Source organism: Dacryopinax primogenitus, assembly GCF_000292625.1.
Source record: "Dacryopinax primogenitus strain DJM-731 SS1 chromosome Unknown DACRYscaffold_8, whole genome shotgun sequence".
Taxonomy (NCBI): domain Eukaryota; kingdom Fungi; phylum Basidiomycota; class Dacrymycetes; order Dacrymycetales; family Dacrymycetaceae; genus Dacryopinax; species Dacryopinax primogenitus.
Window position 1 is genome coordinate 943177 of NW_024467205.1, and position 27122 is coordinate 970298.

A 27122-nucleotide genomic window follows, 5' to 3' on the forward strand; every position below is an offset into this window, starting at 1 on the left:
GTTCGGAGTTCCCTTTCCCTTCCACACGACGGGGTTGCTGAGCTCTTTCACGAGCGGTGAGTTGGAAGGGATGAGCACATTTGGTCTCTGCTGTAAATCGGAGAGCGCTTGTACTTGAGGTTGTAAGTGTCGTTTAGAGTAGGCGAAGGCTATCGACGGATCCAGCGTCGAGGTCGTCATCCTGTACGACGAGGAGGGGGTTTGTTGTCGTGCGTTGGTGGTGGTAGAGTGTCAAGAGTGATTCTGTGTGTAAGAGGTCGAGGGCTAGATGTATGCGCCCTTTAGAATGTCCCAGGCGATGCCTCTCAAACACGTGTGAGGAAGACATGGGCCGAATGCGGTAACGTTGATGCTATGCTAAGCGTTGCTCGGCATCTCTTGACACACTTCCTGGCGATCTCCGTTCTTGGCACTCATCATCGCACACATCAATGACGTATGTGATCTGATTGCCATGCACAGAACGCTCGTTTCATCGCCATTAGCTTCCGATGTCTCACTTCATTCAATCTGATTCACGTGATATTAACCATGATAATGAACAATTTATTTATTTAACTAATGCTGCGCAGTTAGGGATGACCACACGACCAATAAATCATACCACACTTCTCAAGCAAATCTTGGCCTGCCCCGCCCTAACAAGAACCAAATGAGGCGCTGTCATGTGTATACCTTCCAAGTCACTAGACCATCTGATCCAACAAGTTGACAGGTGGAGATATAGAAAACAGCATTAATATTTGATACGCATGTTCACGCAAGCGAACCACCTAGTTTCACAACCATCCACCTTTCCCACATCAAGTTCCCAACTTTCCCAACATAAACCTCAAACATCTCCCCTACATCAACCTCTCCACAAACACACCCTGTGATCATAAAACGAGCAACTAGCAACCACATCCTCCCTCGCTCCCTCCGTCGTCACCCATCTAGCCGCGTAACACATACTCTCGTGTCCCTCAAACTTCGTCCTTTCCTGGGAGTCTTCTCCCGCTCCTGGAGAGAGACGGACGATCTCCGCACCACCGTGCATCGCCGCTACTAAAAGATCGGATTTCCTGGCTGCTGAAGGGTGAAACTGGAGACGCCACGCGCCACCTGCGACGTTGTAACTCTCTAAAGGGCGGAGAGGGGCGCGTGTATCATATATCCTCACAAGGGAATCATACCTGCCCCAAACATTGAGATCATCGAAACAAGAAAATGGACAGCACTCACGTCCCGACAGCAATCTGGTGTGGTGTCCATGGGGAAGGAACGATTGATACGACTCCAGCGTCAAACCTGGACCGAGTGAGTTCTCAGTCTCGAGTCCCAAATCCCAGAAACGTCATACCGACGAGTGACAAACGTCGGACTTTCTGTGCCTGCTCTCAAGTCCCATCCTTTGAGCGTAAGGTCATCGCTCCCTATTCCAGTCAGCACTTGAAACCCTGATACGGAGTCGCACACCTGAGTAGAGCACTCCTTGCTCCGCCGCACCCCATGCAACGACCCAGGCCTCGTGTTCATGCGCTTTCCACACGCCCACCAGTTCTAGCCCCTCTTCCCGTGGTATCAAGTGAGCCAATTCACCGCTGGAGAGGGAAACGAGCGTTTCCCCTAAAGCGGGTGTAGAGGGGGAAGGAGGCAGGGAGAGTGAGAGCGCTAGGGCGGTGGAGGAACATGATATGCTCGAGTGCGAGGAGAGAGAGGACTACTGCGGCCGCTTCAGTTTTAGCATTGAGAGGAAAGGAGGGGGGACGTACGCGGGCCAAGCCATAGGTGTATAGGTTGAGGTTACCCTCTGCGTTGGCTGTGAGCAAGAGCGGCGTTCCGTCTGCTCTTCTTGCCCTGGAGCGGTGTTCAAGTTAGCAAACCAAAAGCACAGCGAACTGGACGTACCAGTGTAGATCCAGAACTCCTGCAGATTCGCACGTCGAAAGTTCGTTCCTGCCCTTCAGTCAGGAAGAGATGTATCAGCGTTAAGTTTGACATACAACCCATCCTCCGTCACCTCCCATAGTACTACTCCCCCTACTCTTCGCTGGGGAGTTCCCTCGATCAGCCTGTACATCCCACAAGCGAGCACAGATCTGTCAGAATCATTAGAAGGAAGGACAGAGAGAGAGTCAGCAGGATGCAGTAGTGTGGTGGTGAAGAATGCCGGAACGGAGGGCATGGTCGTTGGCAAGAAGCGCGCGTCTGGCGCTTATATCAGTGCCTCTCCTCGATGGCTCATGGCCGCACCGCAGCGACATCCCTCTCACGCCCACGGCCGACTCTCGCTCCACGCCCACAGCCCAACATCCACCTCTGCATCGTTCAGCGAGCTCTCATACTCCTACCCGCTCAAGCTCCTCTCTCCACCTTCGCACGCAGATGCACCAGGACCGGTGAGGATCGTCTATGTGCTTTCTTATGGTGGGGGACTCGTAGGTGGGGATAAGATAGAGTTGGATGTAGAGGTGCAGGAAGGCGCTAGGCTGGTGCTCCTCACTCAGGTATGGATTTACCCACGCAACTGCGACTGTCTAACTGTCTAACTGTCTAACTCGTCGCAGGGGTCGACGAAAGTCTTCCGGGCTCGAGATCCGTCCAACCGAACCCAGCAACATTTGCACGCAAACGTACATGCCCACTCTCTTCTTCTCCTCCTCCCGGATCCCATTACCCCCTACGCCGAATCTTATTACTCCCAAGTACAGACATTCACCCTCCACCCCTCCGCAAGCGCGATAATCCTTGACTGGTTCACCTCAGGCCGGGCAGCGCGAGGTGAAGTCTGGGCACTAGGGAAGTACCGGAGCGCGAACGAGGTTTTCGTACAAGGCAAGAGGGTGGTGAGGGATGTGTTACTCCTCGAGCAGGGTGAGCTGGGCAGACGAATGCAGCCCTACGCCTGCTACGCGAACGTGTTCCTCTTCGGTCCGCTGGTGCAGGGAGTCTTGAGAGCGCTGAAAGAACGGTACGAGAAGATCGAGCAGATGCAGCGGTCCAAGCCGGACGAATTTGTATGGAGCCTGAGCATACTAGGAAAGGCCGAAAAGGGGAGAAACGGGGAGGGCGGGGACGGCGCGGTAGTGAGGTGCACAGGGAGAGAGACGGAGATGGTCAGACTTTGGCTGAAGGACGCTCTGAGCGGGGCGAGCGAGGTGGTGGGGAGGGACGTATATGACAAGGCATTCGTTTGAGGCAAATTCGACACATGCGCAGTCTCTCAAAGCATGGCCGTTAGAGGTACGAGGGGTTCGGCAAGCTCTTAGATGTATGTGGCTTCTAATTTGTTTTTCGCGACCAATTCACCCAGGTGCTATTAGAAAATTTCACCCCGTCCACTCCTAGACGATGGTCTTCATGCCTTTCTCAGGCAAGGGCGGTGCCGATACCAGCTTGCTACCAGAGGCTGCCTGCAGCTACTCTTATAGGTATTGGTATGCATCCTGTATTCGCTTCAACGTTTCCATGCTATATGCATGCTGACGAACTGTGTAGAACAAGAGACAGAAGCTGAGCAGATTATCCTAGGCAGAATCACGACGTTATCAATAAGCACCACCAAACCACATCGTTGTTAAGACAAGATTGGGTTCTTCATGTACCCACGTAATTGCCAATTACATGTCCTCATCAGACGCGCCTGCCCCATCCTTGACAGCGCTGTTTCGCTATTTTCTTTACTGAATGATCGCAGGGAGTTCCGGTACAGAATTGTCGCTGCACCAACCAATCAGTCCCAAGTCATCCCAAATGGTACCAGCATACCTCTCGTCAAGACAATTATCCCCGTAAAAATATCGTCGCTGTTCCTTTGTCATAAATTCACGTGGCGGGCGGTTGTTGGTTGTTTCGGCAGCCTGAGATATGCCCTCTCCTTCGCCCGCTCCAAAGTCAGCCAATGCGATCTCAACCACCTTCTTGAACGCCTTCGGTGGGCCCACTTCCTCACAACATACATTCTCCCAATAATACGGCATCCAACCGGACGTCTCCCAATCGATCAATCCTGAAATCCTTCCCCCGTCGATCAGAATGTTGTGGTCCGCGATATCTCCATGAGTGAATACGGTAGGTGTGTTGTCGTATTTGGCAAATGTCTTTTCCAGCTTCGGTTGGACCAATGGCCAATACTGCCTGGTCAGGCTCTTGATCCAGGCATGGAACGCAGCCACATCTTCAAATACCGGCATATCCCATCTATAATGAAAATGGGTCGCCAGCCATTCACCTCCAGATGCACCGCAGACTTGAGTTGGATAAGGATTCGGTATACGGCGAAGTTCGGACAAGTGCGTTCGAAGGTCCATCCCGATGTCGACGATCTCGTCTGGCGACAGAGTTTCCAGGACTTCACGCAACGTCTTTCCGGGTAATGCGGTCATAAGAATGTAGCACATTGTTTCACCGCGTTAATCATGCGTAACGAAATCGAGGAATCTCGGGGATGGTATGTTGGTATGTCGCTGAAGAAGGTACATCGCATGGGGTTCGATCAATTTGATGCCATAATCACCTTTTAGGTAGAGAGGTAACCCAAAGCCAACTTTAAATGACCCTTGAAAGCGCATGCGGCCGGATGGCCGTGGTGATGTGTAGGCAAGTATTCGGTAGACATAAAATCGAAACCGAACCGGAAAAAGACGCCAGAGCCTGGCGAGGAAGGGCAGTTCGTGAGGGGTGTCTATCACGGGGCATCCGACACGTCCCCAAGGCCAAAATCTGATCATCTGCAGGAAGACCATCAACTGGTCCCGAATAGGATCGATTTATGACTTACATCCAACGGAGAGAAATATGGGGACATTGCGAGAAGCAGACTGCTCACTAGTATTGGGTAGTACAGTACATACCGAAGCTGTTTGGATACTAACGACATTCAAGTTGAGTCTCGGCACGGAAGCTAACTTCCGGAACATGGACAAGACACGTGTTCAATGAATTGCCATTATTTAAGAGTATGCCAGGACAGCATGACACCACCTTGCTCTTACTTTCTCCTCAATCAATGGCTGATCTCGACGTCGGAGGGATCTACCTTCGTATTTATTCCGGGGACAAACGCTACGAAGTCGTCTTTCAGGATTACCAAAGGGGACAATGCTACCGTGCAGAAGCTGAATTCGGTCCCTTCGACACCGTTTATTGGCATCATGGGGGAAGCATCAACGACGGCGCGACACACGGTGTCTGGATCTTCCTCAAGGTCGCTCATATCCCTTCATCCCTCGTCTCCGGCTTTCAACAATGTCATCGAGATTTCGCCACCCTTCTGAGAAATAACAGTGAAGCTAGGTCGACCTACACGGACCTCTCTAGTACCATGATCGGCTTCCTCGATTTTCTCCAACAACGAGGGTTCCTCGCTGGGTCTGGTTTACAGCTCACCAAAGAAGCATGGGATAACCAGTCCCCTCGCAACAACCATGGATTGGCACCTTATCCTGGAAGGGTCGTGCAACCCGCTTACTACAAGGTCGTTGAGTGAGGCTGGGTATATCCAGTGAGTCATACCTTCTCCAGACGTTATGATGGAAGCCATAACATATCTGTCCTCCTTTCGTAGGTTGTACGGTCTTCCGAAGCTTTATGAGAATATGGGAGGAGTAGCGGGTGACAAGTAATGGGCATTTTGTAGAATTAAGAAATCCTTCGAGAATTGGTTGGCATGTTTGAATAGCAGAGTTAAGCGGAATGTATACTTTGATTGCGGCGACACACACAAAGGGCCTGTGTGAGTCCGGATGATCTTCTGAGTAGTCCTGCGGACAATGAGCCAGACAAAGCACTCACACATTTACGGTCATATTCACATTCGCTGTGTATTCGACAACATCTCTGGATTGCACGACAGACTCTTTGTAAACATCAATCATTGCACAATGGGGGCGTAACGAGAAGGATTGGAAGGGAGGGCATGACATGATGTGATATACATGACCGGGCACACCGCGTGACTGTAAGGACGGGAACCGCGTCTGAGGAGTTCGGCGCGTCCGTTCAATCACATAGCATACTTCCGCGTCCACTCCCGTGCCGTCGCCTCGTACCGCGCGCGGTCCGTCTTGTAGAGGTGCGCAATGTCCGGCACGAGCGGGTCGTCCGGGTTGGGGTCGGTCAACATTGAGCAGATCGAAAGGAGTACTGCAGAGCACCGTGAGATCGAGCGAAACGGAACGAGGATAAAGAAGGTACGCACCTTTCGAGATCGTCAGAGCTGGGGACCACTGATCCCTTAGGATATCGAGACAGATCGAGCCATTGGAGTTGATGTTGGGGTGATAGATCTTCGTGGTAAACGAGACTTTAGGAGGCTTGAAGGGATAGTCGGTAGGGAAGGAGATAGAAAGGAAGAAAACCCCTCCAGCGTAGGGGGAGTCGCTCTAACAGTACCTGTATTAGCATACATGAAGCATAAGCTGCATCGGAAAGCACTAACAGGACCCATGATGGTCGCCTGCCATTGGAACATGTTGTCACCCGTCGGACCGGCGCTGCATGACGATGGCGGGTCACGTCCGAGATCGATCAGTTCCTGTAACACGCGGGAAAGGTGTCAGTGTATGCGTTCACAGCTGAGCGGGCTGGATGCCTCATGTGTGTCGTGCGACACAGGCGCTTCCGCCGTAGATGGACTACTCACCTTGTTAATGCGCTTGAGGGCCATTGCAGAAAGGGGATATTAGATGAGTGCTGGGAGACAAGAGATCAGCAAGAGTACATGCGCGACAATGAAGACGGTAGGGTTATATAGGGTGAAAGCGATGCGACCGTGACGGCGCATGACTAACGTGGAAAAGGCGGGAACAAAGGCTGGGGCCGGCAGAAGGCTGTTATCCGACATCCACTTGGCAACCGCAGTGTGCTCGAATGGAAACAATAATATGAGAATAATACTCACCGAGGACAAGGAAGGAGAGGAGGATGCTGTCGAGTGGCGGGGGGAGACGGTGGTGGACGAGGATGAAGAGGGTTGAGGGGGCGATGATGAGGGGTTCTGCCTCGTTTGAAGAGCGACCAGCGAGGCGATAGCACATGTGCTTCCGCTCTCCTTAAAAGGACCCGGGTCTCCTCTCCCTTCCTCCTCTTACGTCGCATATCCCGGGTTTACCAATTTGCACAGCTTGCCTTATACGTCGCACCATTACCCCTTGGCCATGGTTTACCGTCGTCCAACTCTCTCTACCACCCGCGAATCATCCGCATCAGCTTGAACTATTTCTACATTTACACTCGAATAAACCAATTTGATTCCGCCTGAATCGATAAGGAACACACTGGCGCATTCCGTGAGCGCACGGTGAACATGCCCACAACTCGTGCAGCAAGTTCAACCTCGGCATTTCTCAATGGGCGCCAAACCCGGGAATATCCATTCCACCTCCTTCAGATACAACTGCTACTTCGACGTATAGCAAATGTGCTATTTTCTCTGCGAGAAAAAATGGCCAGACCCGCCTCCACTCGTCCGCTACTGACTAGGCGGACCATCCACCAATGGCGAGATGTACCATAGGGGGTGTGCGGGACCCGACCACATTCGCCGATTTTCGTAGAATATCCACAACTCTGATCATTGTTGGTGCCCTTCCTTCCGGATACTACTGCTGTCGATGTTCCAATCCCGCCTATGGATTTCCTCGTTCGGAAATCCGGATTTTGTCCAAAGATTGGGCGCAGCTGACCATATCTTGCTTGTATATTCTGGACCATGACGGTGGCTGATTCCAGAATCAGCAAGTAAGTCTGGAAGATCTTCAGGTACAGCAGACCCAATGCCCCATCAGGCACAGTCACATGATTCGATCATGGCCTGATCTTCTTATGGTTGGGGCTTGGTTCGATCTTCCCAGAACGCGGGAAGATCCCGAGAAGAGACCGTCAAGCTTAAGGTGATTGCCTGATCCGGAATAAACTCGGCTCCGAGTTGATTGCATGATGACAGGGTCGCCGACCCTGACAAGATGTTGTTCACCATATTTCAACCCATCATTCAGGACCAGGTGCACTAGCTATATACCCTCAGCCTCGACTCGTATCGCTTTACCTGCAGACATACTCAATCTGCTATCTATTTCTATCTCTTGAGCCCGGGCAACACCTCTGAACTCAGCCGGCAATGTCTGGACGCGGCGGCGGTGGTCGCGGTGGTCGCGGTGGGCGTGGGGGAGGACGAGGCGGTTTCGGTCGTGGTCGAGGATCGTTCGGCGGCCCCTCCCTCCCACCTGGTGTCGACTTTCGAGATATTCAAGCCAGCATGGCTGCTCCCTCTGCTCAATATCCTGTCCGCCCCTGTGCCCCCACTTATGAACCAGCTGACCATACGTAGCCGATGGATATCCCCAGTATGACCCCTCTCGAAGCGAGGGAGAGCAAGGCCGTCCAGTACCAGGTTGAGATAGTAGAACGGATGAAGGGTGGGAAGTACTGGATTGTTGAAGAGCAGAGCAAGCGGAACAATGGTGTGTCCTTCTCCTTAAACATCGAGATAAAGCTGACGAAAAGAAGAGATCGAGCGATGGTTTGACCATTTGAGGCAGAAGGAGAAGATAGAAGTGAAGATCGGGTTGAGAGCGGAAGACCTGAATCAGGAGTTTTTTCCTGCTAGTTTGTGGGATGGGTACTTCAACCCGACGAAGAAGCAGAGAGGTGTGTGAGCTGTTTGCAATGCTGATCTGTGCTAACGGACTTTCAAGTTGTGGAACCGAAGAAGCAGAAACGAAAGAGAAAGCTGGACATCGATGCCCTTGGGATTGACGATAAAGATGGTGAAGGGGTGCGTTGCGTCACCAAACCTCGCGATATTGCTTGCTGACTGTCAAGCAGAAAGCGAACGATGACGACCTGGATGACGACGAAGAAGAACAGCAGGACGACTATGATGTAGAAGACTTGGAAGGGGGGGATGATTATGAAGCTAACTACTTCGACAATGGAGAAGCTGATGACGACGATGATGGGAACGATGACGGTGATCGCGGTGGCAAGTCTTGTTCATTTCGATATCTGATCCGGTTCTCATCAATACACAGGCGATTACGATTGAACTTCCTTCTCTGGGCGCCCATATTATTCACACGCGGCACGTGTATGTTACCTCGGCTGTCCTTAATGAACATCTCTGTAATCTCAAAGACTACGCGTAACGTTCTCTTTGGCGGAACATGGGTCTGAGAGGCCCTATTTCACATTTAGGCTACGTACGACTAGGCATCGGGATCATGATTGGGATGAATGAATGGTTCAAGCGGCACAAGCCACGGATGGCGGATGTGTAAGATTGTGGAGGAGTAGGAGAAAGGGATGGGGAACCAGGAGAAGCAGAAAAAAACACAGATATATGTAAGCCAGACGCGCATGACGTACAGAGCACGAGACGAGGATCAGGGTCAGGATGGAGAGGGAAGGAATGAATGAAGAAAAGGAGCGTAGGGGGCTGCTGCGGCTGCCTGTGCACGACAGTGGGTAACCATTAGGCTGAAACGGGCGCGAAAGAAAGGCGGGAGAGAGGTATGAGGGGTAAGAGAACCTGGGAAAGGATACATCTACAATCGCGTCGTCATTGCAGCAAAGGGCCCAACACTTCCGCATACATCTCTCGACCTGCTCCTGGACGCACTCGTCCATCCGATTTCATGGTGCTACCGAATGCACACCTTGGTATATGCTTCTTTACGCCTTACCCTGATGAACGTGTTAGATAAGAAGACATTGCGATATGTCAATTACCATACCTTCTTGTTTCGCGGAGGCGTTACAGGCCTGTTTCCTCCCATGTTCATCCCACCGTAACCAGGATACTTTTTCTTCTCTGCCGGCTTCAAGATCTGCAAAAGACAAATCAGTTTCTGATGATCCTTTGAGGTGAGAACAGCCACATACCTGGAATGAGCACAGTAGTGTCTCATCCACACTCATCATGGCGCCTGCATTATCGAATTCTCCGCAATAGTTCGGCGCAGAGAAGAGCGTGACAAGCTGCCGCTTGGCGAAGAATTCGTACCCATCTTCTACGACTTGATGCGCACGGCAGATAAGATCCATATCGTGCTTCTGCAGGAATCGCGACACGACGTCTGGTCCGAACGTAAATGACACGCCACGATCGTTTTCGCTCCAACCGGTGATATCCTTGTCGGGATCCGACCACAACAGGTCGCAAAGAAGGCCTGGCCAACACGTGTAAGGAATCAATGTGCATTGGGGTCGTGTTCCACCACGCACCTGTATCAGGCACATCGGTTGGTCTCATCACGCGCCTAATCTGCTCCATGCTCTGCAAGTCTGGGCTGAGGCCACCGTGCATCGTGAAGATTTTCTCGTCGATTATTGCAGCGATGGGCAGGCAATTGAAGCAATCGGTGAAGGTCTTCCATAACTTGATGTTGTACCGCCGCTTACCTAAAAAGGAATTGATCAGCTAAATTCAGATATGACGTTAGCGGACTTTAACGCACATTCGTCATAGAAACCGTAAATGCGGTTAATACTGGCACACTCATGATTGCCCCTGAGGATAAAGAAGTTTTCGGGGTACTTGATCTTGTAAGCGAGCAGCAAGCAGATGGTTTCAAGGGACTGCTTCCCCCGATCCACGTAGTCGCCTAGGAAGAGATAGTTGGCCTCAGGAGGGAATCCACCGTACTCGAACAACCGAAGCAAGTCGTAGTACTGCCCGTGTATATCGCCTATATCGAGGGGATAGCAGATCAGGACATGGGCGAGGTAAGAGAAGTCGAATGCGTCACTCACCGCAAATCTTGATAGGAGCCTCCAGCTCGAGTAGTATAGGCTGGTTGATGAAGATCTCGCGTGCTTTTGTGCACAAGTACTTGATTTCGTACTCCTGTAGCTGTACTGGCTTGCCTGGCCGGTTTCCCCTCACTGAATACAGCGAAACGCGCAGTCAGCTGAACTGGTCCTTGCTCACGCGATACACTGTGAAAACTGCGCAACTGGCCGGAGACGACTCCGCGGACCACTTCTTCCCCTTTCTAGACCAACCCCAGGCGCCCTCATTCCACCCCAACCTTCCCTTGAACTTCCAGCATGCCGCGTGCCCTCACAAAAGCCGAATATAACAAGAAAAGAACGCACCTTCCAGCAGCCGATCAATGACGGAATCCAAATCTATCTCTGCCTGCGGTTCGGACATCATGTCTTGCCTGCGCGGGTAGGTTGATGTGGGAGATGGGGAGGGGTGAAAGGAAGGGAGTTGGGATGCTGAATAGTAAGGCTTGTCGTGTGGGAGGGCGATCGGATGGGTTGTTTAGGTTACGTGAGCGGCTTAAGCTGAGGTTGCTTCGAGCCGCGAGAGGCGTGAGTATAGTGATGCTGCAGACCAGCACCCGTCGTCAGGTTGATTGTTTGAAATATATGAATAGGATGAGGGAGAGGGAAGAGGAAGACGGGTTGGCAAGAGGTAGGCAGCGAGGAGGTGGTGGTGGGGGTGCAGGGGTGGTGGATGGCAAGCAGGAAAGACTGGAAGGGGACCGACGCGGGAGCAGGATGAAGCGGTGCGGTGCCAAATGTCCCCACAATATTATTATGCAGCGAAACTCTCTCCGAATCCGGGTCGCCCTTGTGCTATGTAGACACAACACTGCTAATTGGCATGGCTCGACTTTTCGGATACACTTGTTTGCTTTGTATCAAAACAGCCCCCTTTGTTGATCAAATATCCACGTCGCGATTATTGTTGCACAACTCCTGATGTCCTCTCCCGGCCAGTGTACGATGATAAGCTTGTAAAACTCGCGTCAAAATCTGCAGGTCGACGCGCCACCCAAGATGTGGGGCGACATAGACGGTTCATCGTTCCCATTCGACCGGATATACACCGTGATATTCATTGTTTGCGAATCAAAGCATTAACTACATTAAGGCACTCGAGGGTGCACAAATCTCATCAAATGTCGGGCGCTTCTCTCTGGGAAGCCCCTAACTTTGCGCAGGAGTACCGCGCTTCCGGGCGGAGTCGGAATAAATTAGAACTCCTGCTGGCATTGAGCACACCATCAAACACATTCCCGGGACGCATGTTCAGTCGAGTCACATCACCCATGTATTCAACGCAACTAGACTGCTGTCCACACAGCAGAATAGACATCATAAATCATTGTCGGTGCGTGAATTCTTACAGAGTATGCTACATCGCGGAAAGCAGAACGTGTACGGGCTACTAGTGGAGGTGGTAATCCATGGATACAGTAATCGTTTTCGGTGTTATGTCACAGTGGAAGAGTCCGGAGTCCGGTTAAGAGCGGCTCGTAGAGGCTGCGGAATTGGGTACACTCGCTTGTGTACTGGATCCAACCGGAGTACCTGGTGATATTGGGTGCGCAGAATCCGGCCCACTAGCTCCTTCCTGAGGAAGGCGCCTTCTCCTCCGGCGCCGGGGCAGAGTAGGCAACTTTGGCATAGGCCGTTCATCCAGGTCGAGCGCGATATTTGTTGCTGCTTGGAACGCCTAACATAAATCAGCATTTTGTGCTGTATCGGGACCAGTTTCAACCAACCTCGATCCAATTCACAACCTCTACGAGCGTCTCGCCCTGTAGGAGGAACTGTTCGCCTTCTGCCCTAACTCGGATCACGTTCCTCCGCTTCTTGTAATCCGCGCCTAAACCACTTTCTGCGCCTTGCATCGTGTAGTGCCTCAGCATCGCGTTCCCGTGGTGGAAGCTGGGTAAATGCGGATGGCGCAATGTGCTTGTGTTTGCGGAAGAAGGTGCAGACTTCGTCTCCTTATCCCGCAGAGCGGGAACAGCGAAGGCCGTTGGTGGTGGGGACAGTTTCTCGAATGGCGATGGGCCTGGGCGCTCAGGCGAAGATGAGACAGGGGAGGATTGAATCGGCCCATTTGGTGAGGGTGGCGTGCTTGAAAGGTTTGTGCTTAGAACAGTGCTCGCAGTGCGAGAGTAAAGGGAGGTCGGGACTGTGCTGGCGCGCGAACTAGGGCGAGTGGTCTGAGATAGTGCAGACGCAGTCGATATCCTCCGGGTGTCACTCGTGACAGAATTGATGCTCGCTCTCCTCGCTTTGCGCGCTGCCTCGAACTTGCTCTTCTCTCGTTCCAACTGGATCGCACGGTCCTTGTCCTCCAGAACGCCTTCGGGAAGATGAACATGCCGCGCTTTGCCAGCCTCTGCACACCCTTTGCCGTCCCATGCCTGGTACCCTTTCACAGGTATCTTCCTCAGATCATGCCTGAACACCTTCAGACTTGAGCCATGTAACTCAAACCAGTACTTCTTCCAGCTTCTATCACGCGCCTGTACACCCGGCGCGGCGAACTCCATTTTTCGAAGGAGAACGCCTTCAATATGGACGCCGCATGAATATGCAGGAAGTTTCTCCATGCCCTCCTCTTCCCTCGCCGATATACGCACGACCGCATTATGTGGGTGCGGCGGCGAGTACGCAGGAGGATTAACGGAGGGAAGCGAGGTACGTCGCTTGAGGGCGGCAACAGGGCTCGCCATCAGAACGTCATTTTCAGGGATGGGTTGAGGTATTGGCACAGGGTCGGGAATGAGAGGCTTGCGGATCTCGACGGAAAGATCGATCAAGCTGCGGGATATCTGATGGTACAAGCTGGGCCGAGGTCGGGTTTCGGCGTCAGTGACGCCTCGCGGTCGGCCCGCTGTGGGTGGTTTAGGAGTTTGGAGAGCGCTTCCATCCGCGAGAGAAGAGCCACTCTTGGGAGTAAAATAGTCACGCTCTCTCATCTTGGAAGGTTTGGACGGGCCAGGTGTCGGAGTACCATCGACGGTCGGCAATTCGTCTGAGTCGGGGGAGGTAGTCGGTCTGAACGGTCTTGTAAGGGGAGCCATCGCAGCGGCCATAGACAACATCGATTGTCTCTGTTTTGCGGTTCTCCTACTTGTGCGTGCCGTGCGATAGCTGGATCTTGTAGCGGTGCTGTCCGCCCTTTCACGCGGGGGTAAGCCAGCCTGTTCAGGGCTATCAGACAGGGCGATATTGCTGCTCCCCTCACTTGAGGAGCGTGTGCTTCGCGCATCTCCTTCTGTGCTCGTCCCCTCCTCGCTCGTCCCCTCAGAATCAGTACCGTCGCCTTCGTCGTCAGAAGTTCCTGGACTACTGCCCCCATCATCCACCTGTTCTTCCTGCGTGCCAGGGGACATCAGGATGGGCACATTCCTTCGTGCTCGACGCGCCTCTTGTTCGGGATCTTCTTCATTCGCGGAGATTGGCGTCACAGGTGGGAGAGGAAATAGTGTTAGGGGTCGGGGGACAACAGGGGTGAGGAGGACGGCAGGGGTGATACGCATATTCGACATTGACGGCATGGCGCCGATGACGGGGCGAGATAAGCCATGTCGACCTGACAGAGGAGAGATAGGCGAGTTACCCGCTGTTTGTGTGGTAAGAGCGGTGAATCGTCGAGCTTGAATAGATGAAAGATTGTTCGGATCCGGAGAATTTGGAAGCGAGGTTGTCCCGGGAATGATTAGGGGTGGAGGAGATGGCGGACCATTGGAAGCAGGGACTGGCGTACTTCCAATATTTGTCATTGGTGAGGGGAGAGGACCCACAAAAGAATCGGATGGCATCGGTGTGGGGTCGTTTGAAGAATCCACCTCCACTATTTGCGCTGCTGGACCGTCCCCATTCACTTCACTCAAAGGGGAGGAGCTTGGGGTAATCACGTCCTCTACTCCATTGGACCGCCCTTGGATATTCAAGCCTTCCCCGTTCATCTTCGATACGCGCTCGGCAACTGTAGGCAACGCGTCTGGAATGGCTTCTGGGGATGTGTCTACGGAAGTTCCTTCCGATGTCCCGTCCGAGTCGGTAGATCCTGCTCGTCGTACAGCTAGGGACCGGTCATCCCGTAGTAGTATCGCTTTTGTATATGTCGATGGCTCGTCAGGTTCGGTTTTCTGAAAGGATAAATGCCCGTTCATGTTGTGTGGTATAGTGCAAGTCGGGGCTTTAAGAACAAGTCGTATGCGTAGGTTGCGGTGTGAATATCACGATATGCAACACTGACTCCTGCCTTGATCGTTGGGCGAAATGTCGCAGTGCTTGATAAAATTTCTCTTTGAATGCCTGGGGATGCTAGACATTTGACCAGGAGCAAATCATGCAAGGGATACCGTCGTCTTGCAGTGGGGCATTGCGCTCGATAATTTATGGTTGACTAGTGGATGAATGCAATCGAGGATATATATCGAGCGCAGAAGCAAGTGCGCTGGACAGATGGTATTGATGTGTATGAGCAAGCACCGGCTGATAATGGCTATGCAATAAGGCCGAGTTGCGGTCAGATGGTTGGGCGCAAGTGAAGACCCGTGGGCTCGGTTTCGGCGCTGGAAAGCCGGGGCCCGCCGGTGTTTAGCAGGTAGTTTAGGGATGGCAAGCTGGCAAGAACCGGCTTACGCAATGGTATCTTGATGCGGCGAGGTAAAAAGAATGCTACCGATTGGTCCGTCGTCACCGGTAATGACTTGGAACAAGTGAAGCAGGTCGAGGTAGACGACGAAAGAGATGGTGGTCGAGAGTAAAACGGGGACGAACAGTTACGGAGAGTAGTACTTTGGACGGCTTGGTGGTGGTGAGTCTGAGTTGCTGGTCTGCCTCTTTCATGTGCAATCGTTTAGGTGACGTATTGCTTCCGCTCTGGTGACGTATAGATCGGTCTTGATATGCCCCGCCCTCGTCAAGTTACTTCATCATGTTACCGCACCTTTTCCGCATAATAATTATATATTTGTTTGTTATTTACTTTTCTCTCTACATTTTACAAACAGATCATTAGTTTGCCAGTAGAGTTATTATGTGCCTAATACCGTTTTCTGCCCTTACACCCTGGCGTGTCTCTGCTTTGACCGCATCCGCATGGGGGGCAAACCGTCTCGCCCTAAGAAACCCCGCTCACAAATACCAAGCGCAGGAGTGGAAGAGGACCTGTGTCTGAGGGCTTGTAGGGCAAATTAGCGAGCGGAGCGACCCTCGCATCATGCGCTAATATGCGGTCCTCCGCTCGCTAATCCCATTCCACCTTGATTCCACCTATTCCATGTCATATTACCTTCCGTGCAGGACATGTCAGACATTGAGCTGGTGCGGTGTAATATGAACTGGGACCCAAGCAATGTGGAACAGAACAAGTGATGTAGATTTAATATTATTACATATTTGAGCTTCAACTGGAAGCAATGTACAATAACTATGGGCTAAAGCAAAGGAAGTGGGGCCCCAAAACCAGGTGGAACACTGAACAATCCAGGAACAGGTACCATCATGTTTGTAATATCACTGAATGGAATGGGTGCTGGGCCATTGGGCTCTGGTGCATTGAAGGATTGCCCCACAGCCATACACTTTGCAGCATGCACATTTTCCACACTGTCTGCATTGCCCAGTGCTCTTTTGCACCCTCCCTTCCTTGCCTCACTGGACAGTGCCACAGCTGCTCTCTCTGCTCATGCAGCAGCATCCTCTTCTCCTCTCGCAATGGTATGATGTTTGATTTCATTGGAGGACATCTGATGAAAGAAGCAGCTCCTGCTGTCCAATGCTTCATGAATCTTATCCAAGCTACCCATGTTGGAAACCTGAGATGGGTTTGCAAGGATGGGCAGTGGCCAACCCTGCAACATGACGTTGTATCAGTCCTCGATGTCCCTTGAAAATATCTTGTATGACATGGTACAGGCAGGGTTGTTCATTATGGCCTCTACAGGAATCATTGAGCAATGTGCATTGAGCCAAGGCAAGTAACTCACACAGCCTCTCATTCAATGTACAATGAATGTACACCTTCAATGCTACCATGCATCATGCAGTATTCTCTGCAAGGCCTTCAATGCACAGTGAGTAGGTGTAGGTGCACTGAACTGTGAACATACCTCATGCCCCACCACTTGTGCAAAACACCTCAAGATTCTGAGCCAACTCAACAGGGTTGGCCTTTACAATTTCTACAAAAAAACAATGGCAAAGCTTGTCTCCATAGAACATTGGTTTTGCTGTATCTTTGATGTTGCCGCACACAATGAAACCACAAGTGTAACTGCCTGTTCAAGAGCTGAAAGCAGTCGCCTGATGTGGATATCAGTACACTGAACTGTGAGGTCAGCAGATGAAGACTCACCTGCTCATGGAAGGAGTCTGTGGTGCGCAAAGTGTCTGTCTCTTACCCCTTGTAGTCCATGCACAGTGCAGTATGCCAATTCCATTGCTTGTCATTCAACATTGCTTTGGCTGCAGTGCATGCTTCCGCACTGCTCTTCAGCTCAGTGAGCTTCTGAGCAGTGTGCTCTGTGCAAAGCAGATCACCATTGTGCCATTGCTCATCTGCAGCAGGGATCAATGCACATGTTGCCCCTGGGCACTGTAAGTGGATGTACTGTGTTCCCTCACCTCTGCTGCTACCAGTGACTGAGCCACATTGGCTAAGTTGACATGCCGAAGCGGCTTATCATACTGTGAGCAGCAGGCTTTCATATTTGCAGTGAGCACATGGAGAGATATGCCAGTCTGGTTGTGGATATTGTGCAACGATTTGCTGAGTGCTGCCTCAGCCTGAGCAAGTAGCTGGTCAGCCAGGTGATGCTTCTCCACATTGCGCTCCTTGACAGCTTTGCGATGAGCCCAATTTGCAGTGGGCATTGTTGATTGAGGGATGAGGGTTGCTAAGAAGCTAGCCAGTCTTGGAGGCATTGCACATTGCCAGAGGCACAATGCTCAAACACATGACAACAACAATTGATTAGAGGCTTCTATTTACATCACCGCCCAATGAGCATTGTAATTAATGAAATGTAAGTAGATGACTTGAAAAAGGAAAGAACCAAGAGGCAGAACACAGCTGCGTTGTACAATGCACAGCGCCCAAAGGTGAACTCAATTTTCACTGTGAAACCAGACAAATCACATAAAGACATGTAACACATAAAGACATGTAAAGACTGTGGAGCCATTGAGCAGTTCCGAACTGACGCTGGCAGCTAGAGCATTGCACAGTGCTGGCCAGGTTAGCTTGAGGAGCACTGCATGTCGAGGCAGTGTTCAAGCAGAGGGGGCAGGGGGCAGAGGGCACTGTGGAGTGCCCCATTGTGTGAGGGCACTGCATGGGCAGCTCTTCGATGTCTTCCTCCTCATCGATGGCCTTGATATGTTCTTTCACGCAATGGGGGAGGGCAGGGGTGACAGGGGGCCATTGCCTGGTGAGCAGAGGTAGAAGTGCACAGAGGGTCAGAGTACCTGGTGCATGGTGTTGGTAAGGGAGGAATAGAGGGGGGTGGGGTGGATGTGAGCAGTGTATGATGTGGATGTCTTGTCAAAGGTGCTGGTTTGAGGGGAAAGGGAAAGTGCTGCAATGTGCAGTGCTGCCTCATTGACCTCATTGTATATATATGTTTGTGCCATGTCCAGACTGCAGAGTGTAGGTGGTGGCCAATGCTCACTGAGAGAAGAGGGGGTGCTGCTGAATGGCCCTATGTTTATGCTTCTAATTGCCCCCACACCATGTGCATTGTCATCGTCATTCATTGTCATTCCTGCTTGTTTGTCATAATACGCAACTCTGCCCAATGCTCCGTCAGGATTGTGGCTCTATCTCCATGACAGTGCACATAAATGGGGGGCAGAGCAATGAGCAGTGTAAGCTGGACAAGCCCCATTGGGCAATCTCATTGAATTATGATTTCTCAGGTGCAATGTTCAGTGCTGATGCATTGTTTCTTTGTTCTCCACCTCCATTTTGTATTGCCCTATGCCTGACTGTTCCTGGAGATGGGCAATACCCTCATTCTCCTTTCTTCTGTATGCTGAGACAGTGCATCTTGCCTTCCTCTCACAGAAGGGATGCGACAAATGCATCACTGTTTGCGCTTCCTTGAGAGGAAGTACACTGTCCCTTTCATGGGCACAATGGACATTGCAACCTTCTTCACATCTGAACTGCCAATTGCATTGAGCATGATGAAAATAGGGTGATGTGCCCTACCCAGTGCTCCTTGAATAAACTAAGAATATCTGGAGTAGAAAGCAGCCAGTCAGTCTGTTGAACAATGTATCAACATATTCACCTGCAATGACAGTGCTCTTTCTGAACAAATGCATCATCACCCATTGTACATTGAACCTTGTCATTCAAATAAATGTATCAAAGTATGCACCTGCAATGACTGTGCTCTTTCCAAACAAATGTGTCATCACCCAATGTACCTCATTGAATTAATCTTTCCAGCTACAATGCATGATGATGAAGGCTTGCATTTAAGATAGCAACAACATGCTAGATTGCTATGATACATTGTTCATTGCAGCATGTGGAACAATGCTCATCAATCAACCTAGTCAGCTCTATTTGTCACAGTACCAGTGTGGGCAATGTTATCCACTGTGCCTTCCATTCTGTGCATTGATAGTTGTACAGTGAGAAGACTGGAATAGTAGCTAAATATATTAGAAGTAGATAAAGATGCAACGGCCAATGTGCAGTGACATTCAAGGCACCAACAACTGTGCAAAAGCCTGCTGCATATGCTCCATCTCATCCACTGCTTCATCGTCCAGCACATCATCCTGCATTGAATCGGGCTCATCCTTCATTGCATCATCACACAATGCAGCCCCAAGCAACAGAGTGAGAGTTTCATCACCACTCAGTGCATCCCAAACGCCCACTGTCAGATTGCCAGTAAAGCCAGGTAATGCAAAAATTTGCTGAAGGTGCTGTCACAAAGCAGCATCAATGGAGTGCTGAGTGCCAAGGTGGCATTGCATCTCCATGGCTAGTAACACTGCACCATTTGCCTTCTCCTGCTCCACCATTTGCTGCCACTTGCCAGGCTCAAGGTGCAATGCAGACCACAGTCATTGGATCTCTACATCGAGTCTGCAGATTTCTTCCTTTGTGCATTGCAGAAGGTGCCATTGCACAGTCATCTCCTGCACAACCTTATCTGCCCATTGCTCAGTCTGTATATTGTGTTGTGAGTATCACAATAATTGAGCAGTGTGCCATGGAAAGGCAATACAACAAAGCACTTGACCTGCTGGAAGGTCTTGTTGTACAGCAACTATTTGAGCTGGAGAAGCTCAATCTGAGGGGAACAGGTATGTCAATGGGCAACTGCTCTGCAATGTACATTGATGAGTTTCCACCAGGATATGCAATGTGCACTGCAATTGCCAGAGCAATGTCTGAGTGCTGTGGCACAATTTGGACTGCCTGTCAGGGCACCAGCTCATTGCTTGGTCAAGAGACATGACTAAGCCTTTATGACATGGAAGTAGCTGGTATACCTTGGCATGTGCTGGAACCTGCTGGAAGGATTGGATGGTCAGGTGACCTGCTGTGCATGGCTGTGCATGACCTCATATGACCTCATCCTTGGTCATATGACCTGATCACCTGACTAGGCTGAGTAAGCAAGATGTTCTAGCAGGTTCCACCACAGAGGTATAAATATAAGGCCTACTCTGCCTGGGGACTCTCTCTTCAGACTTGGTCTCTTAGGATCATCCACAGGTACCTATACTGTAGATAGGTCTTAGTCATCAGGTCTACTCCACTTCCTTGTTGCCTGCTTAGACTCTTGGCACTCTTAGGTGAGCAGACTTAGTCAGCCTGTGTTGCCCTAACACTGCCTTACAGAAGTACAATGAGCTTGCACAGTGCCTCATTCCCCCTTGCCCTTCTTTGACATATGACACTGTCATCAACATGACTTGGCTTTCCAAATTTGTGTGTCTTTCCATTCTGGGCAGTCTGGAGTCCATTGCTCACAGTCCAGTGCATGTTCATACTGGACAGCGAGCGCATTGAGGTGTTCATGGGCACAGAGTACTGAAAGATATTTGTGCTGTACTTGTTATTCTTGTGCCTTTGCAGGTACAGTGTTCCATGTGTCTGGAGTGATGTTGACAAAGGTTTGGAATCCTTGGAGTTTTTCCCTGCAGCATTGTCAATTGGTCTGCATGCATGGAGCACTGTGCAACACACTCATGAGCACTGAGCTCCTGCAAGGTGTCCAAATAATGAAATTGGGTGACATCTTCTTCTGGCTCACTGCACAACTGCTCAAAGTACTTTTGCTCCACTTCAAGGAAGGATCAGAATCATTCATTGCTAATCTGCATTCTTACTTGATAGAGTTGCACAGTGGGACTGAGGTCATCGAGTATAGTCAATGCCTGCTTGTATTTGGTGAAGAGAAAATCAGCTGTATGATCAATGAGCAATGGGGAATGTGCATTGCAGGGAGGCAGGCTCACCAAGCACTGCATGCCTATCACTGTCCCATTATTCCCAAAACAGATGCAAACTCATATGGCAATGAAATTTTGAGCCATACCAGAACAGGTGGGCAGTGCCATTTTGCCAGGAGAAAATCCACTCATTAGTTTTGAAATCCTCAAGCCCAGCAGTGCTCAGAATACAAGGATCAAAGTGGAGCTGGCACTTCTGATTGTGCACATAACCATGTAACATGCCAACATAGAAGTGTAGATTCAAGTCCCAGGATGCTTCAGCAATGCAACTGCAGGAAACGGTCTTCAAAAAGTCACATCCAATGTTGTAGCCCAGTGCAAGATCATTGCCGAAGACATTGAGCAGATGATTGATTCTGGCCAATGGGTACTTAGCACTGCATTGATGTGAATGACCATACACACTGTGCAGTGTTGTGTTGTACTCACAGTTCACCACTTCAAATCATATCAGCAGAGAGTAAAATCATGCCATGCCAACAGGAGAACAGAAAATTTCCTGTTTCTTCCATCCCATCCATCCAATGCATGGCATTGTCCATTGCACGAGAGGTCTTCCACTTGTCTGTACAGAGGGCATTGCATGTTGCCTCATCAGCAGTGTGCTGTGCCTCTGCATCCATGTTCTGCCCTTGACTGGCAGGGCTCTGGGATCTGGTCAATGAACTGCATGCACAATGCTTCCAATCAACTCACATGCTTTGGGTGTTTCCGATGCACATCATCTATGAACTCATCAACTTCCTTCACAGTGAGCATATAATCACTCTGAAAGATGCAATGGTCTTGCCGGCCGGCATGGGCAAAGCACTTGGAGGAATTGTTGCCATCACAGCTGATCAGTTTGCTATGTGGCAGGGCGGGTTTGTTGTGTAGCTGTCAGCAACATCAGTGAACAATGCATGGTGTACAATGAAGTGGCATCATACTCTGTACTCACATGCCGGGCAAGAATTGAGCAACTACCAATGCAGTGTATCTTGCCTAAACACATGCTTCATGAGGCAATCAATGTGCAGGCACATTGCAATCCATGCATTGTAACCATCTGACAGCTGATTATGGAGATATGGGCAGTAGGGGTGCTGTGCATTGTTGAGTGCCGCAAGCCCACACTCATAGAAAAGACACACCCCATGAAGATCACAGAGTAGGCGGGCAAATGCTTCATGTGAAACAAAAGCACAAAGTCGGCAGTGATGGAACACCTCCACAATGGGCAATGCTATTGCCATTTGAGGGACTTCCAGCAAGCAGGGCATGTACCCCTGCTCAATGAGATGTTCAAGGAGGTTATCACCATCCTGACAACAGACAACTGTAATCATCTCAATGCCTGTTAACTCTGTCAATGTACAGTGACACACGAGCAATGAAGACTGACCATCCCAATTGACAGTGCACACTGATGCCCTGGCTGCCACCTCTGGTCTTGACAAATTGGGTGGAATGTTGTTGTGACACCATCGAAGAAATGCCTCAGCCAGTCAAGGAATCACTGATTCCCACTTGAGTGCCTGCACAGCAAGGTGGTGGGCATGGATACCCTCATCATTGTTGATGTCCATTGAGCTGTTGTCCATCATACACATCTCAATATCATCCATGGTGCTGCCATTGCCCAGTGCCTCCGTGAGATAATTGATAGTGGCTTTCTCATCTGGGCACACTGTGGGGGGCAGTCAGCATTGAGCCATATTTGTGATGAGCAACTCACCTAAAAGGCACTGCTTTTGATCTTCAGCATCCTTCTGATGTTGAACTTGGATGGCTTTCATGTTCAGCATGTGTGTGGCTGGTGTGCACTGAGCCTTCTTCAGCACACAGGGGAATTGCACCTTGCCCATGGCTTGCAGCTGCATTGAGGGGTTGTGATGTTGATGTTGGTTTAAAGCCTTGTCAAAGCACTGTGATGCCAGATAGGCCATTGATACTATGCACAATGCATCTTTGTGCATTGCGGAGATCAGTGGAGGGTTTGTAGATAGCCAGGCAAGCACCATGGGAGGTGGCACTGAGCATGTACTTTGAGTGCAGTTGCCCAGTCTGAGTTGTTTGACAAGCATGGGCTGGCACACTGTCCAGTGCAGATGACATCAGGAGCTTTAGGGCTGATCCTCAATGCTTGTTGACATAAAGAGAAGCAGGACAGGAAGAGGTAAACATAGTGCATTATTGACTAAAGAAAGGAGAGCTAACACGATGCAACACAACCTGCTGGAATGCGGAATGGAGAGACGATTGTACTGGAATACAGCTGGAACAGGAAACCACAGCAGATTCACACAACTTAGTGGGCAGTGCGCCTATCGCCACGACAGCTAATTTGTGTCCGTCCAGGGTCGGTAGGGCTGTGGAAGAGAGCGCATGCTTCCAACCTTTCTCTTTTCCTGGTAGATCGGTTTTCACGGGCACGTCCGGGAATCGAGGAGGCTTGCCGGAGGGAAGTAAATCAAACTCCGCGGCGGGTCGGGGGTAACCGTCCGACAGCTGGTCGGGACTAAATCCCGAAGGTTGCCAGACTCCGCATACGGTATCCTCTTTTCCGCCATGTTCCCTTGCCAGCAAGGCGCCTCATTTTCTAATGTAGAATCATCGCCCATGCAACGAATTTACTTAGGCAGGCGACCCATGCTCGTACAACGGATAACGCCAGTTGGAGCATTTTTGTGTTATTATCTTGTTTTCTTCATCGTATATACATATATGCTTTCCGTGCAACGCGGGTGGTGCGGATCACAGCATGGCCGGTCTACAGAGGGCACGCAACCGATCGTCCACATGGTTGTCATAACATTTACACGTGTTCATGTTACTAAGAATATCGATGCATTCGAATGCCTGCAAACTCATATCCTCGGGGTCAACTCACCACGACGACAGTTGACAACCCGGTCGCTCCCTCAACTGCCGAAAGCGCCCAATATATCCCTCATTTGCTCATCACACCGTTGACAAAGTATTGCAAGGCACGTAGATAGTGACTACAATCTACGATCTAATCGAGACGAGCTGAGAAAAGTGCCGTTGTCGACGGTGCCTCGGTCGTCCGATGGAGAGTCCGTTGCTGGAAACGAAAGAGACATTGGACAACCCGCGTGGGACGGCATCTCGGCTTTAGTGGCTGTGTGATAATCTGAACTCTAATCTCGGCCAAGAGTAGGGATCATCTCTGTTGATTGCTCCTTTCTGATTTGGACCATCCAGTTTAATATTGGCAATTCTTCAAGATTTTGCTGTGTTTTTCGTGATTTAGACCATGACTTGACCGTGGGCGCGAGATTTCAACGTTAGAATGGGCTTGAAAACTACCTCGGAGAAGAGAGCGATGGTATCCTGTCGGGATCATCCTCTTGGCAACCATGTTTCTCATTGACAAAACAGGTGTTGCCATGGCTGGCGTGAGAGCGCTTCTATCCTCCTCGATCTCCCTGGTATATAAGGCGCGGTCCTGGCACTTTGGATGCCCCAACCAGCTGCGCTGCTGTCTAACTCCTTCATCGTCTCTGTCTATCAACGCTGAGCCCGGTGCTCTTACTCCACTCTTCAGTTGACCTGAGCCTGTCCTTACCTTCTCACCGAAGCTCAAATATCGAACAGTCATCATGTACTGCCGACCTTCCTTCCTCGCGCTTCTCGCCTTCGTCTCCGTCGCTTTTGCCTTCCCCGTCGCTAGGCCGACAGACTTTGGCTCGTCTCGTGCCGGTGCTGCAGTCCGCCGGGCTGCAGCTATCAACTTCGGGACATGCAGTGATCCCCAAGTCACCGAGGCCAACGGCGTGTTCAGCGTTGCCAACACCGTGCGTCAATGTTGAGAACCGTGGATGTCGTTGTTCACAGTGATTTCCGTATTTAGAAAGACTTCGGTTCCGTAGCATCATCCAAGTTCCTGGACGAAGTCGTGACGGGCATTTGCAATGTTCTTACCAACAATTGCGGGGTCGATGGAATCACAGAGGGTGAGTAGCGCATTCTTTGGTTGGTTGGTCCTAGGTTGATGTTGCGCAAGGCGACTGCTCAACCGCTGCGTCGGATGCTATTGGAGCAGGCAATGTCGGCCTGGGAGCGGACGAGTTCAACTCTGTTCTTGGCTTCACGGTGGGCGCTGGTGTTTCTGCGTGAATGTTGGTTGCTGATGTGGCGCTCTTAGTCCAACTTCGCTGCCACAGCGGCTGCTGGAGCAGGGAACAACGCCGTCGTTTCAGCTACGACCACCGCAGCCGCGACGAAGGCGACCCATACTGTGAGCAATGTGCACTTGTAACCTGATATAGCACTAACGCTTGGCATCTGCAGAACGTTGCTGCTGCCGGTAGCAGTGAGTACCTGATTCAACTTTATCGGCGCTACGACTGACTATTGTCTTCTAGGTCACGGCAACGGTGATCAGGCGGGTCACGGTGGAAGCGCGGCCGAATGCCCCAAGAAGCGAGAGGAATGAGTTGTGTCGTAGGAGGTTTCTTTTCCAGTCATGTTTCGTATATCTTGCTCTTTGGTCTACGTGGAGTACTAGACAAACTTTGAATTCACGGCGTTTTGGCAAAACTAGGAACGTACCCTCTGGGTGAATGTGAGGCCTCTTGTTACTATCGGTGGGGATGCCTACATTGGAGGACGAACAGGAAAGAATTGGAGTGACTTAGGACAAGGGCCGACAAGATATTAGCAAAGATCAACAACTTTCGCATGGTTCTTTCTCTTAGCGATCTCTCAGCTTGAAACATTTTTTTGACCAGAGAGATTATAGGACTTTCCGAATGGGAGACGTGGAGGTAGATTCCGCACGATTGAGGGCACGTATACAAACTGGATACACTACTCGGCTCGAGTGAACTTCGAGAAGGTCCTTGACATCGTGTTGGCTTACGGCACGGGGCAAAAGAGGGGTATACATGAGACTGCTGGAATGACGAAGGACATCGACCATCGGAGTGAACGCAGGCCGCTTTACAACGCACTGTTGTTGTTGAGTGGACGTATGTGATTAGCACGGAGGTCCACATAACGCAGGTCTTTGCCATCAATGAATTTGTATTGGAATTTCCCATCAGATACATCGTGAATCTGCCTAGAAGGGCAAACCGCTCTGGAGCCTTGCCTCCTGTCTCTTGCTCACCCTGTTCTACACATTTCGTCAGCATGAGCCTAAGAACGCGAGACGTCAAAATAACACGTACATCCCGCCAGTCCTTGATCCGTTCGTCCATAGTCTCGATGTTTTTCTTGACGCGCTTCTGCCTCTCCACCTTCTCCCGCTCCCACCTGTGGCCCTTGAACCACTTCTGCCGTGTCTTCGCGCCGTACACCGTCTCATGAGCATATACGGGGTTGGGAATACCGATCCAGAGGAAAGGCGCCTCTGGGTCTGTTATTTGCTGTGGGGTGGTGTTTGTCTTTGACTTGTGTTGTCTCTTCACTGCCTTTTGGGCAACCGCAGCCACAAGGAGGGAAGAGGTAGGTGCATCAGGAGTAGAAGCGCTCGCTACAATTGTGCTCCCTCCCTGATCCCCAATCTCCTCCACACCTCCCTCCTGCACCGATTCGTGCGCTGTCACAGCCGCTGCTGCTGCGTGCGCTGCTCGTTGTCCCTTCCTCCCGCCCCCGACTCGTTCTCCTTCCGCGCAGGGCATCCACTGGGAGAATCCCTCATCCTGTGCTGCTTTCAGAAGCTCTATTTGTCGACGTTTGGAATACTCTGGTGGTGCCCAACATCGTGAATCGGGATTGAACCGTGGAATAAAAGGGTTTGCAGCAGGTATCGGTCGTGGAGGGGTGGTCCGTATGTTGTCCGGCAGCGCTGAAAGTGCCTTCTTGTGGGTGCGGGCAAAGAAGCGAGTGAGGATAGGTGATGCAGGCGTCCTGGGAAGAAGAGCTGCCATTTTGTACCT

The 27122-nt window shown here is 50.9% G+C and overlaps 12 protein-coding genes across 12 annotated transcripts; 4 read left to right on the forward strand and 8 right to left on the reverse strand.

Moving 5' to 3' along the window:
• Window positions 1–825: 825 nt before the first annotated feature.
• DACRYDRAFT_66474 (WD40 repeat-like protein) lies at window positions 826–2136 on the reverse strand. Its single transcript, XM_040775816.1, has 7 exons — window positions 1986–2136; window positions 1891–1938; window positions 1755–1839; window positions 1459–1702; window positions 1343–1415; window positions 1225–1290; window positions 826–1175 (listed from the first exon to the last, which is right to left on the reverse strand). Exons 1-7 carry the CDS (start codon window positions 2060–2062, stop codon window positions 851–853), a joined length of 918 nt encoding a protein of 305 aa, XP_040629255.1. The 5' UTR covers window positions 2063–2136; the 3' UTR covers window positions 826–850.
• Window positions 2137–2148: 12 nt separating this feature from the next.
• Window positions 2149–3179, forward strand: DACRYDRAFT_94700 (UreD-domain-containing protein; the record flags this gene model as incomplete). Its single annotated transcript, XM_040777239.1, has 3 exons — window positions 2149–2168; window positions 2288–2489; window positions 2550–3179. 3 exons carry the CDS (start codon window positions 2149–2151, stop codon window positions 3177–3179), a joined length of 852 nt encoding a protein of 283 aa, XP_040629256.1.
• Window positions 3180–3482: 303 nt separating this feature from the next.
• DACRYDRAFT_79168 (uncharacterized protein) lies at window positions 3483–4175 on the reverse strand (the record flags this gene model as incomplete). Its single annotated transcript, XM_040776380.1, has 2 exons — window positions 3483–3702; window positions 3751–4175. The coding sequence occupies 2 exons, from the start codon at window positions 4173–4175 to the stop codon at window positions 3663–3665; spliced, it is 465 nt and encodes a 154-aa protein (XP_040629257.1). The 3' UTR covers window positions 3483–3662.
• Window positions 4176–4990: 815 nt separating this feature from the next.
• DACRYDRAFT_116074 (uncharacterized protein) lies at window positions 4991–5695 on the forward strand (the record flags this gene model as incomplete). Its single annotated transcript, XM_040770129.1, has 2 exons — window positions 4991–5485; window positions 5549–5695. One exon carries the CDS (start codon window positions 4991–4993, stop codon window positions 5468–5470), a length of 480 nt encoding a protein of 159 aa, XP_040629258.1. The 3' UTR covers window positions 5471–5485; window positions 5549–5695.
• Window positions 5696–5790: 95 nt separating this feature from the next.
• Window positions 5791–6941, reverse strand: DACRYDRAFT_22035 (ubiquitin-conjugating enzyme E2). The gene is made up of 5 exons (XM_040772649.1): window positions 6884–6941; window positions 6626–6675; window positions 6422–6517; window positions 6182–6365; window positions 5791–6126 (listed from the first exon to the last, which is right to left on the reverse strand). Exons 2-5 carry the CDS (start codon window positions 6647–6649, stop codon window positions 5987–5989), a joined length of 444 nt encoding a protein of 147 aa, XP_040629259.1. The 5' UTR covers window positions 6650–6675; window positions 6884–6941; the 3' UTR covers window positions 5791–5986.
• Window positions 6942–8043: 1102 nt separating this feature from the next.
• DACRYDRAFT_116076 (uncharacterized protein) lies at window positions 8044–9028 on the forward strand (the record flags this gene model as incomplete). The annotated part of the gene is made up of 6 exons (XM_040770130.1): window positions 8044–8266; window positions 8312–8444; window positions 8491–8631; window positions 8679–8758; window positions 8809–8962; window positions 9015–9028. Exons 1-6 carry the CDS (start codon window positions 8102–8104, stop codon window positions 9026–9028), a joined length of 687 nt encoding a protein of 228 aa, XP_040629260.1. The 5' UTR covers window positions 8044–8101.
• Window positions 9029–9139: 111 nt separating this feature from the next.
• Window positions 9140–11327, reverse strand: DACRYDRAFT_22037 (phosphatase 1 catalytic subunit alpha-like protein). Its single transcript, XM_040772650.1, has 7 exons — window positions 11080–11327; window positions 10735–10866; window positions 10440–10670; window positions 10207–10383; window positions 9865–10151; window positions 9717–9809; window positions 9140–9666 (listed from the first exon to the last, which is right to left on the reverse strand). Exons 1-7 carry the CDS (start codon window positions 11138–11140, stop codon window positions 9655–9657), a joined length of 993 nt encoding a protein of 330 aa, XP_040629261.1. The 5' UTR covers window positions 11141–11327; the 3' UTR covers window positions 9140–9654.
• A 793-nt stretch (window positions 11328–12120) lies between these two features.
• Window positions 12121–15260, reverse strand: DACRYDRAFT_99991 (uncharacterized protein). Its single transcript, XM_040777647.1, has 2 exons — window positions 12501–15260; window positions 12121–12451 (listed from the first exon to the last, which is right to left on the reverse strand). Exons 1-2 carry the CDS (start codon window positions 14910–14912, stop codon window positions 12239–12241), a joined length of 2625 nt encoding a protein of 874 aa, XP_040629262.1. The 5' UTR covers window positions 14913–15260; the 3' UTR covers window positions 12121–12238.
• Window positions 15261–21265: 6005 nt separating this feature from the next.
• DACRYDRAFT_51943 (uncharacterized protein) lies at window positions 21266–21556 on the reverse strand (the record flags this gene model as incomplete). The annotated part of the gene is made up of 1 exon (XM_040775072.1): window positions 21266–21556. A coding segment is annotated over one exon (291 nt), but the record flags the coding sequence as incomplete, so codon positions are not given.
• Window positions 21557–22721: 1165 nt separating this feature from the next.
• DACRYDRAFT_107296 (uncharacterized protein) lies at window positions 22722–23096 on the reverse strand (the record flags this gene model as incomplete). Its single annotated transcript, XM_040768442.1, has 2 exons — window positions 22722–22903; window positions 22952–23096. 2 exons carry the CDS (start codon window positions 23094–23096, stop codon window positions 22722–22724), a joined length of 327 nt encoding a protein of 108 aa, XP_040629264.1.
• Window positions 23097–24717: 1621 nt separating this feature from the next.
• On the forward strand, window positions 24718–25775 carry DACRYDRAFT_22039 (uncharacterized protein). Its single transcript, XM_040772651.1, has 6 exons — window positions 24718–25034; window positions 25091–25193; window positions 25244–25332; window positions 25385–25477; window positions 25531–25552; window positions 25605–25775. The coding sequence occupies exons 1-6, from the start codon at window positions 24840–24842 to the stop codon at window positions 25673–25675; spliced, it is 573 nt and encodes a 190-aa protein (XP_040629265.1). The 5' UTR covers window positions 24718–24839; the 3' UTR covers window positions 25676–25775.
• Window positions 25776–26266: 491 nt separating this feature from the next.
• Window positions 26267–27113, reverse strand: DACRYDRAFT_116080 (uncharacterized protein; the record flags this gene model as incomplete). The annotated part of the gene is made up of 2 exons (XM_040770131.1): window positions 26267–26356; window positions 26412–27113. 2 exons carry the CDS (start codon window positions 27111–27113, stop codon window positions 26303–26305), a joined length of 756 nt encoding a protein of 251 aa, XP_040629266.1. The 3' UTR covers window positions 26267–26302.
• Between the last annotated feature and the right edge of the window lie 9 nt (window positions 27114–27122).